Below are 22535 nucleotides of genomic sequence, written 5' to 3' on the forward strand. Positions count from 1 at the left end.
GCAGATTGATTAAAAATGTTTTTTCTGTACCTCCTAGGGTATCAAGGAAAAACAATTTCCCTTCATTGTTATCCTTTGTTGATAGTAATGCAGTGAATACTTTTTTCTGATCGATGTTTAATCGTGGCTCATCTTGAGCTATACTTTGTAAAAGTCTCGTTTGATCGTATGAAGTTTCTCTTGTGTATTCGGCACTGTTAGATAAATTTGAGTTAGTAGTATTAGCTGGCATCGGCAGCCCAAAATCCTTGATCGAATTACCCGAAAGTAATGGCACTGCTTTGTTCAATTCAAATATGATATTTCTTCGTCAAATATGTTTTAATCATATTGTACATCATTTGAGTTTAACTCTCGCCGTCGTTGAATCAGAATATCACAGGCCATAGTTTATTGAAATTTATTCCATATATTAACAGAATCAGTTACTTGACAAAACACTACTATGACGGCAAATAATTATCTTACTGAAGTAGCTGAACTACAAACAGCTGCTTCTAATAATGTGATTTCCCAGTGAGAATCGCCTTCCAAGAGCCCCATAGCTTTCCGTGCTGCTTGATAAGTATTGTAAACAACACGTTGTACAGTTCTTAGGTGTGCAAAGGATGTCGGGCCATTTACAATATGAAGTAACGAGCAATCGCTGTTGTTGGGATGAATCACGTAGGCTCTGCTAAGAGCATTGGTTTTTTCACTCCGGGGAAACCATCAACCGCATTACCTTGTTTTAGCCGTTGAAAAGTTTTAGACTGGTTCCATGTATAGGAACTTGGAACTATGCCATATGTCAGTGTTTTCGCGAAATCATCTTGAGCACATAACTTGAAGAATGCTGTCAATGTTGTATCCCGAGGATTATTAACAACTTCTTGTATATTGTTCTCAGTGAAATGACAAAGTGACAAGTGACAAAGAGTATGTCCATTTTCTAAATTAACTGCAAGGTGGACAATTGTGGAAGCCCGGTCGTGCACTTCAAATGATAGAATCCTCCATATAGCTTCAGAGCTGCAGATGTAACGTACAGACTGATATATTTCCACTTCATTTGGCGATTGTATGCTGAAAGTGGCTTGATCACTGCCTTTATTAATGTAGATACTTAGTAACATATTGGATTGACTTTATTGAATTGCACAACTCTACGTTGATGTGGGTATCAAAAATGTTCAAAGGAGCGGATTATAGGGAACAATTCATCGGTTATCAATATCATGGTTTCGGGCGGTAACATTCTGGCGATCGTCGACGATATTTGGGATATCCGTCATCGATAGTACTTGTTTGAGTTTGGAACGGCTTCGGAAATTTTTTGCTTATCGCATACATGGAGAATTTGGGTTTAAAATCCCGCAAGCGCCGTGTACCATATGTTTCTTTACGATTTCGTACAGGATAGGATCTTCATCTTTATCCGGTAATTCAGCTGAAATAGCCCTGTCAATTTGGTTTGGTCTAATTTTGTTCACCAGCAGGTGTACATGTGGTAAGCCACGTTTCTGCCATTCTATTGTGTACATATGACAGCGCGGCGGACCGAATATATGAGAGGTGCAAGAGTTTCTGTACTTTTAAATGAAATACTCTGTTAACTATATCGTATCTGTCTTGTGGAGTTAAATTGGTGTTAATATTTTCTTTGATTTCCGACCGATTTGGGTTACATATTGTAGTTATAAATAAATCAGGTTTGCCGTAACTTCTGACGTATGTAAGCCATGGCGTCTTGCGATTTTTCGTGTAATTATCGAGGTCCACCTGTGAATGATGAAGGTAGTATAACCAACTGCCCAATGCCTTTGCAGTGTTCATTTGCCTGTAAAGCATCCTGAAGTTAAACGTAATTTTCGGCTCTCAATTTAGTTTGATTATTACGGATGTAGGTCAATCTCTCGGATTCAATTTTCGCATATTGATCTACCAAGTATTGGTTTGTTAACAGTCCATATCTAAGCAAAGTGCTGAAATTGTTACGTCTTGTCATTATACATCACACTGTTTTACGCAGAGGTGTACCACCGATTGGGTCAACTTGAGAAATATTAATTGCATAACCATTTTTGCCACGACATAGCATCAAAGGATATTGTAAGCTGTCATAAGATCTGTGTAACTCTGAAATTTTTTTCAAATTATCGTCACCACTAATCAATACAATATCTGTTTTGTCAAATTGCTATCCAGATATCACCACTGCTACTTCACTCGTGGAAGGCGCATTGTATCGTCCTCTGTGTTCTCCAACAGGATCTTTATTTGAATGGATTACGACATTAAAGTCAGGAGTATCGGCTATAACACTGTCAATCGCCGTTTTGAAAGACTGTATGTAGCAATTATGAGAATGTAACATATCTTGGAGAGATCTAATCAAATCTCTGCCAATTGGCTGTGCGTAGATGCTTGTGTATCTGGATCTGCAATAAAATATATGTGCAGAAATTTGTGATCATCGGGTCGATGTTTTAGCAAGCTCCCGCTAAGTGGTACACTTGCCATTAAATTTTAAATGTAGGCATGAACCCACGCTCAACGTCTTGCTTACTCTTAAAAGAAGTCATTTGTGTTATTATAATGGCATGATTTGTTTGGATTTCTGATGATCACCGTAAGAAGAGAGTGAAGGGGTTCAGGTGGAGGGAGAATTTCTTCTAAGTTGACTTTTCCTTGTAAGCAACACATCCCTTTCGATTCGTCTTTGAATTTCAATGCCAAGCAATGTTCACACACTACTGACATAGTGTCAACGACACAGAAGAATTAGTTGAAAGATACCGCGAAAGCGTACGGACGTGTACGGAAGGTGTACGAGAGCCGCATCACAATATTCAATATTCAAATCCATATTCATGTTTATTAAATACTTTTTTATTTCAAATACACTTCACACAAAAATTAAGGGAGCAGTAAAATTTCCTAAATTTCTTAGTGATTTTTGAAAAGCTGTATCTCGGTGAAAAATGGGCGCACGGAGTTCCGACAAAAATCATTTAGAAGCTTTAAACTTCTATTTTTAAGATCTTTAAGCAACATTTTTTTTATTTAACGGTTGTTTTGTAATAGTCAGTTAAAGGGCGACACAAACATTTTCGAAATTTTTTCCTTTTTTTTTTTTTGATTGCACGGGCTTGGACAAATTTGTCCGACGAAAACTATCCATACAATCAACTAGCTTGATTATTTAGCTTCAATTGGCTTTTTTTTTTTGAATTCTCGCTACGATCATTTCTCTCTGAGATATCCGCATTTTACGAAAAAGGACCATTTTATCTTTGATCATTGATATCTCAACAACTAATAAACCCACAATAAATCAAACAATGATTTTGGAAAGTGGAATAAATTTCCTATAAGATCATAATTTAATTTTTTGAGAAAACCCGTAAAAAGGCGTTTTTTTTGTGTTCACTTCAAAAAAAAAAAAAATTTTGTTTCATATGCACAGAGAAAGCGACTGTGTTTTACTATGTTACGATGAGAAACACTCCACAAATTTTCCATTACAATTCCATGGTTTTTAATTAGAATTTCTAATAATGTTTTCAGTACGCAGTTTTATATATTATTAAATTTTATTATAATAGAGAGTGAATTTGAAACTGCTAAAAATCCCGTTGATTTTTTATATTAATAATTTTTTTTCCTCGGCGATGTTGCGCATTTTTTCCACATAGTAATGACCGGATTTTTCTAATTTTTGTATAAAATTTAATATTTGGGCTTATACCATTTTTGTTAGACAATACCTTTATAATAAATGAAAGAAAAATACAAAAAATAGGTATTGAAGACTGGCGTTTAGTTGCGAGATTTATATTGTGATTATGAAACCATACACGATTTTCCAGAACATTTGGACCACAACACCTTTTAGCGGGTATATTTCTATGAAGTACTAATCATTTGCCACGTTTAGGCTTGCAAGTCCAGTAATACTTGCTCAATTTTAAGGGCACATTTCTCAAATTATTTAGATAATAACCCAAAAGAATAAAATGGAAAATACACAAATAAGCATATGTTTGTCTATATATACGCATATTTTTAACTAAAAAAACTTAATATATGTGTCACTATACCTGAAAAATTTCTATGAGAATAAATTTTTAATACACATAACTTTAAAAAAGGGTTGATTGAATAGAAATTCTGACATATAGTTGGCACAATTGGAGGGGCCTACAGTTTCAAGCCGACTCCGAGCGGCAGATATTTTTTCATGGCAGAAATACACTCGGAGATTTGCCATTGCCTGTCGAGGGGCAAACGCTATTTCTTCATTTTAGTGTTTCACCGAGATTCGAACCTACGTTCTCTCTGAATTCCGAATGTTAGTCACGCACCAACCCATTCGGCTACGGCGGCCGCCGTATCAATTCGTTTTTCAAATTTTGAAAAATTGAGGAAATTTTGTTTAATAATATATATTACATATTTTGACTTCAATTTATTTTTAATAACAATTTATCTGTTTGAAATTTGACTGAGAAACCGCAAAGAACAAAAATGTCAACAAGGTTGCAATCTCATAATATGTAAGTATTATTTTTACGTTACTGGTCGTGAGAGCGTAAACATTTTGCTTTAGATGTTTTTTTGAATTGAATTTGAAAAGGTCGAGCCAAGGAGCACCAAGAGATTTGGTGGCTCCTAAAACACTCAGGCTAAAGAGCCCATTGTATTTAAAGCTCTGGAAAGGGGGTAGATAGTCAAGAAGGGAAGGAAAAAAGTATCAGAGAAAGAGATAGGAAAGAATAGAGACAGAGATAGAGATAGTTAGTCCTGTGAGAATTTTCCAGATTCTTTAGCAAATCTGTAAATATCCTCCAGTTTTAGAGAACGAATATTACTCATTCTCATGACATCGGAACCCAATACTCGTAGCCTTGCTCTAGCAAAGGCAGGACACTCACAGAGAAAGTGCTCAGTGCTATCCGCCTCCTCCAAGCATGACAGGCATACCGGGTTCTCGATGATTCCAATGGTGGTCATATGCTGACCCCATGGGTTGTGTCCTGTAATGATGCCGACCATCAACCGAATATCTCTCCTTCAAAGTTTTAGTAGAAAGTTTGACAGTTTTCTGTTCGGACTTGTCACAAAGCACTTTGCAGTTCTGCAGCGTTCCAGACCGGACCATCGCTCTTTATGTAGATTGCCTACACAATCGCTGATCCATTTCTTGATTCCTGCGGGACTAATTCCGATTATTGGCTCTGGCCCTTGTGGGGGCACCGCTGATCCACGGTTGGCCAATTCGTCGGCAATTTCGTTTCCTTGAACACCGGAGTGTCCCGGAACCCATATAAGTACAAGCCTGTTTTATCTTGCGACAGAATTAAGCTTCTTCTTACATTCTTGAACAATCTTTGAGGTTTGCTTCGCGTTCTCCAGGGCCTTCAATGCAGCCTGACTGTCACTGAAGACTCCAATCTGTTTCCCGCTCCATCTCGTCTCGATTATCCATTCGGCTACTTTTAGGATGGCAAAAACTTCTGTTTGGAAAACAGTTGCCATTCCCCCCATAGCATAGTGATACTTATTACTATCGTTTAAGTACCATCCGGCTCCAGACCCTATTTCAGTGTTGGACCCATCGGTAAAGAAAATATCCGTAAAACCTCCCTGCAAGCATTTTGGATTGTTCCATTGCTCACGCAGTGGAAATCTGACATCAAATTTCCTTCCAAATGAAACTGTGGGTATCAGGTCATCTTTAGGTGCCAAAAACAGTGGATACTGCTCCGATAGTAACTTAAAGATTTCTATGTGTCCCGAAGTTCCATCTTCGTGCCAGAAAGCATACTTATGGAGTCTACACATTGCTTTTATTGCTTCCTGTTGTATCTTAAGATCCAGGGGGAGCAAATCAAGCATAGCATTTAGGGCATCACCAGAGGTTGTACTCGTGGCACCCGTGATGCATAAACATACACTTCTTTGCAGCCTGTATAGTTCTCGGATTGTGGACTTAACCATGCTCCGTCGCCACCAGACCACAGAAGCGTAAGTGATGATTGGTCTGATAAGTGCTGTATATATCCATAGGACCACAGCAGGTTTCAGACCCCAGGTTTTGCCAAAGGCTCTACGGCATTGCTGAAAAATCTTCAATGCACGATTCACCTTCAGTGAAACGTGTGTCTCCCAAGTCAGCTTCTTATCCAAGATTACTCCTAGATATTTAACTTCGTTGGAAAGACCAAATGTCGCACCTATCGGTGTTGGAAGACTGAGTCCATCCAATTTCCGTTTTCTCGTAAACAAGACTATGGTTGTTTTGTTCGGATTAACGGAAAGACCTTGTCTCATGCACCAGTCATCGATTTTGTCAAGAATCTTCTGCACTTTCGTGCAAAGCCTCCTTAAGGATTTATCCGATGTTAGCGCACAGACGCCGTCCGCATATGCTTGGACGTGAAAACCGAGTTCCTGCATCTCCACTAATAGAGAGTCTACGACGAAGCACCACAGCAGCGGAGAAAGAACACCCCCTTGGGGACATCCTTGCTTCGCCCTGACGGTGATTTGTTCGTCACTGCTCCCACCAGCGGTTAACAGCCTCTCAGAGTGCATGGAATATATCCATTTTATAATGGCTTGATTAACTCCGTGTCGTTCGGCAGAAGAACATATCGAGCCGAAAATGGCATTATCAAAAGCCCCCTCAATGTCCACGAACACGCCCATTGTGTATTCGTCAGCTTCCAGCCCGGCTTCAATCTTGCTAACAAGATCGTGTAAGGCTGATTCACATGATTTTCCACTCTGGTAAGCGTGTTGATTTCTACTAAGTGGACTTCTCGGCAATACCCCCACTCGAATATGTTTCTCCACCACTCGTTCCAGACTTTTCAACATGAACGATGTCAAACTGATTGGTCTAAAACTTTTTGCTAGGGAATAGTCATCTTTTCCTGATTTCGGAATAAATACTACTCTTACGCGTCTTTAGATGTTAATGGAATATGTTTTTTTTTCTTACTAATGTTATTTTACTCAATTCATGCTTTGTAGCTTTTATTCATTTTTCACAGAAAAAGTAGTTATCTGACCTATCGTGCATTGCAAGCTAAATTTCTGTTTACGTAATTGATTCGATGAGCGTTTAATAATTTACATGCCATTTTATTAATGATATTTACAATGTCAGCGTAAACATTCAATAAAAGGAACACGAATTTTCTGGAAGTAAAAACAAGAAGACACGAGCATTCAGCCAAACTGCTAAGAAATGTATATGCATGTGTATTTAACGGATATTTTTTCGCCTTATGCCGATAGCAATATCTGCTGAATCAATTGTCCAAGTAAATACGAGTACATTGTGGTTCAGTATGCTCTGTCAAACTACCAAGAAAAGACTTAAATACGAGCAGCGCTTACAAATTGTAGAAATTTATTACCAAAATCATACTTCTAACTCAGTGGCTTTTTGAATAAGCAAAATTGTCGCATGTGAAGCGACATTAACTGACAGACGACTCATCAGCAAAAAAATATCAAAAAAATTAAGAAATTTCAACTCGAAAAACAATGTAAATATGAAAACATATCTGCATAACTACTCTTATACAGCTGTTGTCAGCTAATTAGAAACGCTCCCTTTTGATAAACGCTTGATGAGCATAATATTAAACTGTTTAAATTTACCGTTATTTTTTCTCTTAAAATCATTTGCATTGCTTTTGTTACTCTATTTACTACCCAATGCGCCTAGTTTTGTAGTTGTGAAATTGAAGTACCGTTAATATTATCCAACGCAGTGCATGGGTTACTTAGTTCAAGGTAAATAAACTGAGACGAGTAATTAGAAACAGTTGTTCAATGGAAGCATATTCGGCAAGTTGTGTTATTTTAATAGTAATATAATCGACTTTTTGGTATGTATTATATATATTTTAAATTGGTTGTGTAAAAGCAACTAAAATATTCGTCTTCAAGATGTGTAATGGGAAAAAGCAGCAGCTGTACACCTGCCCTGCGCAGCTCCATTTTTGACCTTCGTAAGGCTGGAAAGTCGTACAGTGAAATTTCTAAGCAAGTCAAATGCTCAAAAAAAATGGTTTTTAACGCCTTAAAGTACATCCAACTTTTTAAGACTGTTGACAATGTTCCACATAAGAAAAGGCCCCGGAAAACTTCAGCAGAAATTGGCCGCAAGATAGCAATCATCTCCAAAAGAGACCCAAAAAAGACTTCCACTGACATCCAACGGGAAATTCAGGATCAATATAATTTCGAAATACCCAAGAGGACAATTGCTCGGCGTCTGGTCGAATCTGGACTGCATGGCAGAGCAGCACGCAAGAAGCCCCTTCTAACCAAGATACAAAGGAGACGGCGAGTAGTCTTTGCGAGATCCCATTGGTCATGGACTCCAAATCAATGGAAATATATCGTTTGGAGCGATGAAACCAAGATAAATCGCATAGGCCCAGATGGTAAAAGGTATGTTCGACGGCCAATCAACCAAGAATTCAATCCTCGCTACGTTTCACGGGTAGTGAAGCATTGTGGAGGATCAACCATGGTGTGGGGATGTTTCTGGTGGAATGGTGTTGTCCCAATCCATAGGATTTATGGAATTTTAAATAAGGAGAAATACGTCGATATACTAAAAAATGTAATGCCGTGGGCTGAGGAAAATTTGCCTGTTATATGGAAATTTCAACAAAATAATGATCCAAAGCACACGGCAAAGTTGAAGAAACAGTTTTTCGACGAAAATTCCATCAATGTTTTGGAATGGCCATCATCCAGTCCGGACTTAAACCCAATAGAGCAGCTATGGGGTGACGTTGAAAAAGCCGTGAGTGCCAAAAATATCCCAAATATGGATGTCCTTTTTGCCGAAGTAAAAACGGCATGGCGAGCAATACCTGTGGCGCGCTGTCAGAATCTCATTACATCAATGCGCAATCGATGTGAGGCAGTGTTGAAGCAAAAGGGTTATGGGACCAAATACTAACATAATCTTTATGTTGATCTCATAATACATTACTGTTTCTAATTAGTTGCCCTATCCAAATCGTGCATTTCACATGCTTTAAAAAAATATATATATATTTAATAAAGAATTGCAATTAAATTGTTTTCCACTAGTTTTTAAGTTTATCATATGTTTAAATAAAATTGGCAAAAAGTTATGAAAATACGTGTTTAAAAGGAAAATCGAAGATTTATTTTGAAATAAGTGTCGTTTCTAATTAGCTGTCAACAGCTGTACATACGAGTACTTGCACATACAGCCCGCGAATAAATATAGCACCTCAACATTTTGACAAGTTTTACTATTTATTTATTTACTTTTCAGTTTAAATAATGTTTTTGCATTTTTATAAATACTATATTAACCAAATTTCAAACTTAATACACGTCTTTTATAAACTCGACAAGTTTTCATCAAAATTTCTAATCAGAATTTAAACAAAAAATTGTATACGCAGCTTTATGGCCCATTAAATGTTAGCACAACAAATTGAAACTTTGAAGTCGCATAAAATGTTCGTTGATTCTTGATCATTTTTTTCTCTGACGCTGTTTCGCATTTTCTCCGTATATAAAAAATTTCGTGCATTCCTCATACAAGTTTGGAGAAACATTTAAGAAAATCAACGGGATTTTCTAGAAACTTCAAATTTACGCAGCTATTTTTTTAATTTTTACAATGTTTCTAAAATAAATTTCTTTTATAATTTTTACTTGCTACGGCTCTTGCGGTTTTTTCTAGAACAAAGGCAATTTATAAAAATCAACGCGATTTTTAGGCGCTTAAATTTCATGAGTCATGTTACCCACCCATGCATACTCAAACATTTTATAAAAATTGACATTCAAATAGATGGAAATTTGTTGAAATTTTCTACATTTTTTAAGTTTGAAAGTTCGTACGCTTAAAGCGTAAATTTCAACTCGAAAAACAATGTAAATCTGAAAACAAAAAATATGCATTATGTTCGCCACTGTAAATGTATGCACGTAAATACATAGAAACCATGCTATTTACAACTTTTATGGTAGTGACACCTACAGTTAGTTAGCCTTAATGAAGTACAAAAGCTTCGATAAATAACCCACTTATATATTGACATTCGGTTACAAATTCTCTTGTTCATTCTGAAAAAGCTTTCAAAACGAAAGCACTTTTACTAAAAGCAACGAGAGAGGCATTGGGCCAGAGAATGTTAATGGAATTACATTCTCTGATTGGGTTAGTGGATGAATTATGCCTGGAATCTCTGTTTACATGTGCATACACATTTACCTGTATATAGTAGGGACATTGTTTGCACCCAGCAGAGAATATAGTTTTTTAAAATGTAAGCAGTTGCTCGAAAACAAAAAGGTGTTAAAAATAAATTCGACTAGAAAAGCATTGGAACAATCTATGAAACTGTTGTGGGCACTTAGCGCTCCTATTCGGAGGGCCCGGTGGCTTTTTTTTGTTTATTCAACATCGCCTGTGGTTGTTGGAAATGATCGAATGATGTTACGCAAAATTAAATCGAAGCGTAAAAGACGACTGAATAACTATTTACAGAACACTTTATTGCAGCCTATACCTACATAAGAAGAGTTGGCTCTCTTAGGCACGGAACAGAATTACAGCAGGATAGTGTGTAACGGATTGACGGGTTGTGATCAGCTGACGCATTTTGTGATGCGGGCACACGTCAACCTGTTACCCGCTATCCGCTGCATTTCTGTTCAAGACGTTAGCTTAACACGAACTCTAGATATTTGGTTAGAAGTGGAGGAAAAGTAATATTTGTAGAAAAAACATTTCGTTTTCAAAACGGTGTGCTCATCAGCAACTAGTCGCTCAGTGGTTTGTATTGGTTTGTTTGAGGATGACGTGATTTTTATTTATTTATTTAATATTAACTAAGCTGAAAGAGGGAAAATAGTGTGAAAATTTATTTTCAGTCAATTAAATGCATCTTCTCTGAAAGAATTTTTTTTGATTAGCTAGCATAATAGCTTCATATTGGCGAAACTTTGTAAAAGTAATTCACAAAATATAGTTCTTGGATTAAATTAAACAATTTTTTGTTTTAATATCACATTTGGTAATTTTCGCTAATAACTTCTATTTGTATCATATATTTAATTATACACATAAATATCGAATGTGATATATTATCCATAAAATAAGTTATTTACATACATACATTGATTTAAATTTATTTTCAAACCGGTCGCAAGTTTGTTTCCATTTAAGTAAAATACACTTGTTTGCTACAAATTTTACCAAAAAAGATCTCATTTTTTCCACTTTTTCACTCTTTTTAAATGCAACTTTTTTTAAGGGAGTGTCAAAACTCGAATGTCACAATTGAACAAACCTTCAATAATTGAGTCATAATGAAAAGCATTGTAAAAATAACTCTGTCTCATTTTGACTACGATCGCATATTATGAAATAAAATTTTTTTATAAACAAATGATTTACTCGTTTTATTTTCAAAGTAAAGAAAGTTTTTTTTAAATAAAAATACCGTTTTCGAATATTATGTGAGACATAATTTTAGGGAAATTTACACTGTAACATGCACAGTCTTTCTGTATTCAGCAAAATTTGTTTTCAAAACAGCGATGTTTTTTAACCCATGTATTTTCAACATCAATGAGTTCCTTATCATAGCATCGATAACTGAAAACTTGTTTGTACCAAGCTCACTTTGTAAAAGAGACTTTTTTTTCGCAACATAGTTTTAGACTGGTTATTGCAATGAAAAAGATGTCTTATATAAAAACTCAAAGAATTTGTTGAAATTTTTCGCTTACGGAGCTAAGAAGCAGACGTATTTTTTACTTCCTTGCCCCTTTGCTCAGCTCCGTTCTGAAGCCCTGGTTGTAACGCTTAAATGCATCGTATATCGGCTTTAATGTGGTACCTAATTTTAATTAAGTGAATAAATAGTTACATATCACATTTTTTTAGTAAAATAGGTATAGTTATAAACATGCGGGTACAGGTACAGTTACAGTTTAAGCAGGGAACGAATCTAGCAGTGAAGGCAGCGCAAATGAAAATAATAAACAGAGTGTTTAAAATATGATCAAGGGGGAAGCAGTTACAGTTGAATACAATTTATTAATACAGTGCTCTTAACAGTGAGATTTGAGGAGTTCTTTTAACTAAGAATACTATGTATGTATTTATGTGTCAACTATTCTGTTGCAAGTAGCTACACATTTTAACAATTAAATAATTAATCTAGCTTAACGGTGCATTTTGATAAAGCAGGCATACATTGGGCTCTTCTAACTAAATCAGAATTCGTGAAAAATTTATCGGAAGTTGTAAAAATAGTTTAAATACCATTTTAGAGCATTGCAGTGATTCATTAGTTGCTTCTGTAAAAGCTCTTCTGAGGCGCAATTTTCGGCTCTCGGACAATGTTCGGGGCATTAGAAGAACACCCTAGAGGAAAATTTTGAGTAAGATTAAAATCTAATGCATGAGTATACGAGGTATAGGTGTATAGTTAAAGTTATAAATGAAATGAGTTCACTAAACCATATTATGCAGATGGTTTAATAATAAACACTATCTTTTAAATTTATCACTAAAAAATATATTCAATTTTTTTAAGTTAAATAGACCTTAAAATCAAACAATATATGTATGTAGTAGCCAAAAGCTTTTCTAGCCTGTTAATTATTTTGAAAATGATCCATGAGGATAGAACTTACGATTGTGACTATGAAATTATGTGTTATATATTAATTACATGTATCAAAATTAGATAATTTACTTGAAAATGGAAAGATTTGTATAATTCCCTATAGAATTTAAGCATCGAAATTTTTTCAATAAAAATATTGGCAACTCTGCAGTTATATTTTTTGCTAGAGGATAAAGTTACTTTGACACAACTATTGCAATTTATATTTTGGAATCACAGAGCACTAATATCGTTGCCAGATAAGACATCAACGGCAATATTTCTTTTGTTTGTGTCTGTCAACTGAATCAGTTTTTCATGTATTTCGTCATCCAGGATTTAAAACTAACTATTATAAAAAAGAATTAAATTTGAATTGGTGGATAAGATAACATAATTCTTATTGATATTTATAGCTGAAAGGAGTATATAGAGCCATCCTCGTAAACATGTTCTGTTTTTAACTAAATACTCGTAGTCAGTGGCAGAGTCAAACAACTTCAACGGCAAAGTACTGCGTACAATTTTTCAATACAAATTGCACAAGTTTTCTGAGTATTTTTAAGAAATAAGTTTTTCTTGCTGAGCAATATTCAATCCAATGCTTGGCAAATCTCCAATTAATTAAATTGAATTAAATTAAAGGTAGTTAAATTTGCTATATTTCGTTGAAACCTCATTTTGCATTAAAAGTTAACATTTTTAAGATACTTACAAAGTTAAAGAAATTAGTTGTTTTTTTTTTTTTTTTTTTTGTTTTGTTTGTAAAAATATGAAAACTTTCGAATTAAACTCGTATTGTAAGAAATATATAAGAAAAGGATTTTCGAATTTTTATTTGAACATATCTTGATAAGAGATATAAATGAAAAAATTCTCACATAAAAGTTATTCGGATGAAAATAAAAATACTTATCTTTGCAATGACAATACTTAAGGAAAGTTTTAAAAGTGGCCAACGCTTATTGTTGTTGTGTTTGACTAGATAAATAAATAAAAAAATAAAAAAATTATAATGCTACATATAATAGCTTCTTTATAAAATATTTCAAAGCACGGCAAGAATCGAGGAATCAAACTTCAAAGACGAACTAACTTGAAATTTCCAAGCAGAGTAACAATAATCAGCATCAGTGAGCCATTTTATATGAAAATGTAAAGGCTTGATTCTTGAGTAAACAAATATTAACTTTATCATATCGTTTTAAACCACTTATACTAACCGCTAACTCTGCCACAGACGAACATTCATAAATTGGAATGTTCCAGTAAAAATTTAACACATTTTATTAGCTCTTTTGTGGGGCTATTTTTTGTAACTATTCGTGCAAATATCAGCATTGTTGAATGCAAGTTACTATAAGCAAATGGCTTCACTAAAAATACCCACCCTCAAGAATCCCTATTTACATTGGAACGTGCCTTGTACAATTCTGCAAAAATAGGAAATCGGAAGTGGAAGTGGTACTAGCACCAAACTTTCTTCCGAACAGACGTTTAGGCACTTCTGTACACATTTTCAGATCGAAGTAGTGTGCATTGAATTGCACAGCTGTTTTACAACCACATTTGAATATTCTTGCGATTTTATGAAGTACCAAAAACCACTGATAATATTAAGTATACCTGCATCCATTAACGAACTATATAAGTACCGGTTTTCATATAACTTTTAGTAAGTATCTTACAAACGAAAGTGCAGAACGGTTGCAGGTCTGCACAAAGTACTATAAATATTTTCTTTTATTTACTTGTAAATATCTCTTGCAACGCCACCTCAATAAAGGATGTAAGGGCCAATTATACATACTATATTCTCTGGCAATGACAAAGGCGTAACCAGCCATTCTCTCAGCAACAGAGGCATTATGACTATTACCGTCTCTTTCAAGTGGACTACCACTGGCATGTAGCCAGATAGCTGACAAGCAGCGAACAAATTAAAAACCACACTTCTGCGTCTGAATGCTGTATAAATGCGCAGCTATAAGTTTATGCATCCAAGTTCAATATTTTAGCTATAGAAGTGAAGTAGTGAAGTTAACCGAAAAGTGTTTTGGAGGTTTAGAAACTTAGAAAGGTATTGCAAGCATTTCCTCTAGGTAGTAATGGTGTAAGTTGATAGAACAAAATATAGAAGTGAATATACATATGTACATACGATCAATAATATTTAAGTATGCTTTTGTGTTCCACAATCATGATAAGAAAACAATTAGTTACAACAAGGATAAGAGTTGTTGTGGACAGGCATGTAGCTACATATACATACATATGTATAGTATGTACAAATATATGTTAATGAACCATTCAAAACTTGCACATCTGCCTAGGAATTATATAATATATTCATTTCCTGTTACTAATTGCAATAACGAATATCCCTAATGCACACATCCCTAACATAGGTACATAGATGCATTGGCAATTGATTATTTACATACATATATTTATACATATATATTTCCGGATAATGCAATGATTGATTACCTGCTTGAATGGACGCATGCCACCATTAATGCGTAACGAATCAGCAGCGATGCCGGCAATTCCGTCCGTAGCACTGTCCCGCAGCAGTTTAAGTGAAACATTGGGAACTGTGTGCGAGTGGCCACAAGAGCTGTGGGCCCCACAACAAATGGCAGTGGTACTGGACTCTGGCTGAGAGCTTTGCCGGATTATGCGAGACCCATTTGTAGGCGATGAAGTAACGAGAACAGAAGGCGGTGCGTGTTGTTGCATCGCAGAGCTGGATATGCACAGGTTACCCTGTTGAAAGGCACTTTTAACACTGTCTTTCGATGTTGACCGGTCCATGCCAATGCTGGCCGTTGTCGAGATGGGCGTGGTTGACGCTCGTCTACTACAGTTACGACAAGCACGGCACCGATTTTGCGCGCCCGATGTTAAGCTACAGGAGAGATTCTGATATGATGATGTTCCCAAATTCGGATTACTTTGGGGATGCGCAAACTCTTGCGGCGTCTGATACGTATTCAAATTCGTTATTGATATGGTCGGTTGAGAGTGTTGTTGTTGTAATTGTGATCGTGAATGTGACTGTAATTGCTGCTGTTTTAGATGATTTGACTCCAATTTCTTTTGAGTCGACCGTTTGTTTGTCTGCTCCTCTTCATGCACTTCAATATCAGGCACGGTTGCCTGTCGTAGGCCTTGTTCGATGTCATCATCTCCGCAACCTCCGCGTACACTTTCTTCAGATCCAATACGAGTTTGCTGTGAAAGCTGCGGACTCGTTAGATAGGTAGAAGTGCGGTCCTGGCGTATCAAGGCGGGTTTGCCAGATGCTGAGGAAGTCATGTTCGATGTTGGTCCATTTACTGAGCTCATTTTTATGTGACGTAATACAGAGGACTTACATTTTGGCGTATTGGATATAAGCAGTGAATCCGTTTCTTCGGAGCTGACATAACCTGAATTTGTGCTTTCAGTTAGCTTTTGTAGGGACATCTAAAACAAAACAGTGCAAAAATAGAATTAAATTATCAATGTATAAAGTTAACAGTAAACTACATCTCCATACAATCTCACATATTCATCCTAACGTACTACATTCACATCAAACTAGTGTTGGCATGGAAGTGATGAGGGTTAAACCACCACAATTTAGCCGTGGCCGAATGGATTGGTGCGTGACTACCATTCGGAATTCAGAGAGAGAACGTCGGTTCGAATCTCGGTGAAAGATCAAAAATTAAGAAAAAGTTTTTTCTAATAGCGGTCGCCCCTCGGCAGGCAATTGCAAACTTTTCGGATTGTTAGCGCACGCGAACGAACTTTCTATGCTAGCTTCGTTCTAAAACCGGCAGCAAACCGAACGCATCGCGAAAGTTCTTAGATGGCTCTTTATGTTTCCAGTTAAGGAGTGCAACACTGCATTAGCGCAGTGATTTTACTCTTAAATATCTGCAAGTACTGGGTTAATAATAATAATAATAATAAAACCGCTTCATCGATTTCAGCCGTTTTGCATCGGAAAATTAATAATTTCTTCCCAAGAATTTATACACGCTTTTTTCCTAAGCTTTTTATGTTTGAGATTCATATGTGGTATACTTATCTCTCAAATTGACGGGTACGCTTATCCCGTAAAGGAAAAAAGAAAAGTTTGCTTTGTTTCTACATAAATCAGGAAATTGTATCCTTACTGTATATAAAAGTAAGCTGTACATAGACGTTCTCCTTCTAAGCACCAGACATGCAGGTGTACAAATAGAAGACAACCACAAACCACTTCTACAAAGTGTTATGCGGAAAATGCACAGACAAAGCGGAATATGCCTGTAAAAATGTACTGAGTAAGTAAGACTATCCGTTGGTATTATTGTTATTATTTCTTGATACTTTACTTAAACGTGAAGGCAAATATTGTGCAATTTGAAGTTAACTTGAATAAATCGGATTTTTAAATTCACCCTTTCATTTGACGGGTACCGTAGAAACAGGTATATAAGAAACGTCCGTGAGCTTAGTGTTAAGAACCGGCATTATAGACAGCTGACACCAATAAGCAGTTAGTGCGTGTATGTTTATCTAAAACAAATGGCCGGATGTCACAAACCACTTCTTGACATGCCCTCTTTAAGTAACTCATATAAATTCCGACTACTAGGCCGGGTCGATATGTGGGGAGGCAAAAAAATCGCCCATTGCTCTGTGAAAATCATATTCCAGGGATCAAAATAAGAAACTTTGCCGAAGGAACCATACCTCTAAAACGAATTCTGATGTCCCTCATCGAACTTTTTAGTTTCTTTTCTCATGTAAAGGCCAAAAATGGTGATATTTTGAAATGATTGTATGGGGAACCCCCAGGGGAGTTCCAGGGGGTGTGCCACTGGCATGGGTGGATCGGCCGTCCAAAGTTAGTGGGGGTCGGTCATACATTTGGACACGATTGGAGCACTCTAAATGGGTCAAAGTGGGATATTTCGTTCGACCCAAATTGGGGGATATCAGAATTCGTTTTAGAGGTATGGTTCCTTCGGCAAAGTTTATTATTTTGATCCCTAGAATATGATTTTCACAGAGCAATGGGCGATTTTTTTGCCTCCCCACATATCGACCCGGCCTAGTAGTCACGCACCAACCCATTCGAATTTATATGAGTTACTTAAAGAGGGCATGTCAAGAAGTGGTTTGTGACATCCGGGCATTTGTTTTAGATAAACATACACGATTTTCACAGAGCAATGAGCGATTTTTAAATCGACCCGCCCTAGTGATTCGCAATTCAGAGAGAAACGTAGGTTCGAATCTCGTTGAACACCAAAATGAAGAAAAAATTTTTTCTAATAGCGGTCGCCCCTCGGCAGGCAATGGCAAACCTCCTAGTGTATTTCTGCCATGAAAAAGCTCCTCATAAAAATATTTGCGGTTCGGAGTCGGCTTAATACTGTACGTCCCTCTATTTGAGGAACAACATCAAGACGACGCCACAAATACTGAGCTGAGCTATTCAAATACGGCGTTAAAGAGCTATACTAGTGCATGTATAAACTGCTACGCAGAATAGACAATTACAAATATCTGCCGATCGAGATTTAAAAGCGATATGGTCTAATATTTATAAGCATATATCGTTTTTCTTGATGCTCCCCCCCAAATTTATTCTATGGCTAAAAAGTTAGTCAAGCCTTCTATGTCAAGGGGTCGAAGTATTTTAGACATTGTCATACATTTTTCTTAAAATTTTTTATTTGTAGGTTTGAGTATAATACGAAGCAAACTTAAGAAAAAAGACGATAATTTTAGGATTTATTCGGCGTTGAAAATTTAGGTATAGAAATTTGTAAAGTGTAATATTTTCGATTCAATTTTTAGAAAAATTTAAAACCATGTCCAAAATACTCAGTTGACATGGAATATTTACCTGTGCGCTATTTAAAGCGAACGGAAAAAATAGTTTTAGTATAAAAGGTATTTAAATTGTCCTTCACTAATATGCAGAAGATGATACTCCATGCTTTATTTAAAAAACAATAATTTATATCTAATCTATATATAAGGCTCAGAGCTGGGAGCGTTAATGACGTCGGATATCGCAGACTGTGCAACAATGATGGCATTGCCATCATTCATGTAATTATAATTCTGCATTTCTACCTGTTCGTAGTGGAAGTTAACCCGAAAGGCCTCCCATTTGTGTGCCTAATTACCATCAGGAGATGGTAATGAGTGTTCCTGTTCTATTATTCAGAGGCAGTACTTGGTTTTGACCTTAAGCACTTGAACAGCTGCTTGATTTTCCATCGTTTCGTGCTTTGATACTAATGCCACAAAATTATAATTCCTTTTTTAAGTAGCTACCTTTTTCGGCAATTTTTTTTTTTTTATTCGCTCGTCAACGTGTTTGCAATTGTGCCCACTCTACTCTTCAGTAACATTTTTATTAGCAAAGGTCGTTGGTTTTATTGTTCATTTCTTGTCCAATAATGATGTTAGCTGTTGAAATTTGGCGTAACGTTTTCTATGTAGTGGAGCGTTGAACAAATCCTTCCCCAATTCGCATGCGCCTTGCGTATTCACAAACACATACATACATAAACTTTGATGACGGTTATAGCGATGAAGTAAATGTTTGCTTATACACAAATAATTTAATTTTAATTGCTTTATATACGAAGTTACAGGCATATATTTTACACTGGTTCTACACGGTGAGTCCATTCTTGCTTATTCTCATTCGCTTTCTGTGTACTTAAGAGTACTTCGGTACATAGTCTGCTTATAATGTAATAAGGCTGAAAGTTTTACATTAATTAAAATGCTGAATAGGACATACAAGTGACTAGGTAAAAGACGTTAATGCGCTAAAGACATCATTCAGCACGACGCCCCTTCATCACGGCATCATTTTTCATCAGCGCATACCCTATTCACTTGCTCGAAGGAATTTGCTATATACATATACATACATACATCTACAGTCAATTTAACCTTCGTGCGGGCACCTTTTTTGTGTGTCCCTTTGAGACCTCATAAGTTTGCGCAATCCGCATATGTATGAATGAGCAAAGGGTAAACAAGTATCTATAAGTATATTTTCATTAAAAATATTGACGGAACAAAGACACAAAAAAATAAACCCAAACTTTAGAAGAAGCATTTCCTTGCTATAGAGCATTTCTTTAATGTTCGCCTGTGAAACACTTATGCGCATTTGAGTTTGAAATTGCGGAGGGATTTAAATATTTATTTAGTTATTTACATATATATTCGTAGGCCTGCTTAAAATCTAATTTTTAAAAACATATTATTTTGTTTATTTACAATATTTATTCCATTATTTAGGTCTATAACTACAAAACTTCACAGACCAAAAGTACAATCACGAACTCATGCTAATAAAAAAAGAAAAAAATTATCTAAGAAGGGCAAAATCTAGATCAATGCTTTCCTTAGTACATTAAAAGCTCTTGTAATGAAAGCAAAATTTGAATAAATTGATTTAAAAACTTTTACATAAAACGGAGAATAAAATCGCAGTGCTCTGTGAGAAATGTCGTAGATAAATATTGCGAATCAAGAATGATAGAAAGAAGGTTGCGCCCATCAAGAGTGCGTGACGTCACGTTTTTCCGAGTTGTGCAGTGTTGCCAACCATTTGCTCTTCGCAATAAATTTAGTGCTTTTTTATACCGCAAATGCGAAAATTTTGAAGTTTCGTGTTTGTTTCTTTTTTTAATTTAAAGCTATTGAAGCTTCAAGTTAAAAAAGAAAGAAGGTTAAAAAAGGCCGCTCTGTGAAGATTTTAGTGCTAATGAAAATTAGTTGGTTCTTATAAAATTTGATATTTTGAAAGTGTGAATTTAATTTTTTGCTCCTTTTGAGGTTATGCAAGAATATTAAACTCTCTCAACTCTTCTTAAGATTGAAAACCTTTTTACACATTTTAAAAGGCGTTTGAATTTACTGAATGCGGATTAAAACCATAGAGGTGTAATCGTTTCTTCCGGCCATCAATCCTTAGTGGGACATAGGGCATCAAGACGTGTATTAATTGTAAAAATAAGCCACAAAATACCAGAAAATACTAAAGAAACCATACTGACATTTTTACAAAAAGAGTACCTTATCTAGTTGCATAACCTCAAATATAGCAAACAAGTCATTCCCTTAACAAAAGAATCTCGCTTAACAAAAAAACTCATAAATTAACTTGTACATAAGCATAACACATTTATTTTAAAAAAACGCATATTCTAAAGAAAATTTGTCACGCATACAAAGTTCTTTAAGCAATTCAATAAAAATTTGGTGTTTTATTTTCTTTAAATGGGCATTTTAGTGCGTTTTTATATCCAAAGCTGGGCAACACTGGAGTAGCGAAAGAGAGATTTGACTGCCGAAAGCAGAAGAACACAACAACACCTGCAATCGCGGGCAATGCCACCAGATGTTTAAAAAGAGTAAAGCTAAATGAAACTGAGTGAACTATTTAACTAATTATTAAAAAATGTATATTTTACAAAATTATAAACATTACATTTTAATTAGAACAGGCTAGAAAAATGGCATGAAGAAATAATTAAAACTCCGAAACTAAATAACAAAAAAAAATGCTAAATCAAGTTACGAAAATGGTAATCTGGCCATACTGGAGCTATAATCAAGTAACGCGTTGTCAAATTCGCTGAGAGCAAAGTAACGGGACCGAGATAGGCGCCATCTCATTATTCTTTCCATCATGATTACGAACTTTATGTACTTTTTTTTATTGACAATTGTATTTATAGTTAACTATAAAATACAATAAGCTTATAACTATGGCTACTGTGGCCTCAAGCCCTATACTTACAGGGTTGGCCATCTTAAACTGACCCATGTGATTATTAAAAAAATATGGAAAAAGAAACATTTTTTTGTGTTTCATTGTGAAAAACATTTAATTTAGTTCAAGGAGATTCGTTTACATCACTTTTTGAATATGATATCGCGCAAGTGGTCGCCCTTAGCTCGTATAGCGTAATGTGCCCGTTTTTCGGCGTTTTCCATAGTTTTGGCCAGCGTCTCGGCCGATATGGCGGCTATTTCCCGTCGGATATTGGCCTTAAGTGCGCCTAGTGTCTTTGGCTTGTTGACGTAAACCTTAGATTTCAAATAGCCCCAAAGAAAAAATTCCTGTGGCGTCAAATCCGGTGATCGTGGCGGCCAGTCAAAATCGCCGCTTTTTGATATCAAACGGCCAGGGAACAAAGTCTTCAATAAGTTGACGGTGGCTCGTGCTGTGTGTGGTGGTGCGCCATCTTGCTGAAACCAGAAGTGCTCCATACCATTTTCACGAACAATCGGCATCACAAAATCGGTTATCATGGCCCGATAACGCTCTTTATTGACGGTCAATGGTTGGTGTTGACCATTTTCAAAGAAGAACGGCCCAATGACCATATCAGCGCAAATGCCACACCAGACTGTAACTTTTTGGTCGTGGAGAGGTACCTCTTCAATAATTTGAGGGTTTTCAGTGGCGTAGAAACGGCAACTTTGCTTATTTACGGTTCCGTTCAAGGAGAAATGGGCCTCATCACTCATCATGATTTGATGCCAAAAATCCTCATCAGTTTGGGCCATTCGGACGACAAAATTGGCATATTCCAAGCGACGAGGCTTATCGGCCGGCAACAGTTGTTGATTTAGTTGTATTTTGTACGGGAATATCCCCAAATCCAAACGAATGATACGTCGTAGAGTGGTCCGAGGGATGTCCAACTGAGCAGAACGACGATTACCTGACGTTCGGGGCGATGACTCGATACTGGCTCGTACGGCCGCGATATTTTCGTTAGATCGTCTTGGCCGCTTTTTATTTGGACGTCGGGTATTAGCCACAGTGCC

The 22535-nt window shown here is 36.1% G+C and overlaps 1 protein-coding gene across 2 annotated transcripts in view; it reads right to left on the reverse strand.

The window, feature by feature from the left end:
• LOC129238672 (small conductance calcium-activated potassium channel protein) overlaps positions 1 to 22535 on the reverse strand; it is a 171392-nt gene that overhangs the window by 125749 nt on the left and 23108 nt on the right. Inside the window, exons 2-3 of one of the 2 annotated variants that reach the window (XM_054873773.1) lie at positions 15168 to 16148; positions 12332 to 12433 (exon numbers count right to left, since the gene is read on the reverse strand). In XM_054873773.1, coding sequence (XP_054729748.1) covers positions 12332 to 12433; positions 15168 to 16148 — 1083 coding nt within the window. The remainder of the gene's footprint in view (positions 1 to 12331; positions 12434 to 15167; positions 16149 to 22535) is intronic. The other variant, XM_054873774.1, reaches the window with a different exon arrangement.

Source organism: Anastrepha obliqua, chromosome 2, assembly GCF_027943255.1.
Source record: "Anastrepha obliqua isolate idAnaObli1 chromosome 2, idAnaObli1_1.0, whole genome shotgun sequence".
NCBI lineage: Eukaryota > Metazoa > Arthropoda > Insecta > Diptera > Tephritidae > Anastrepha > Anastrepha obliqua.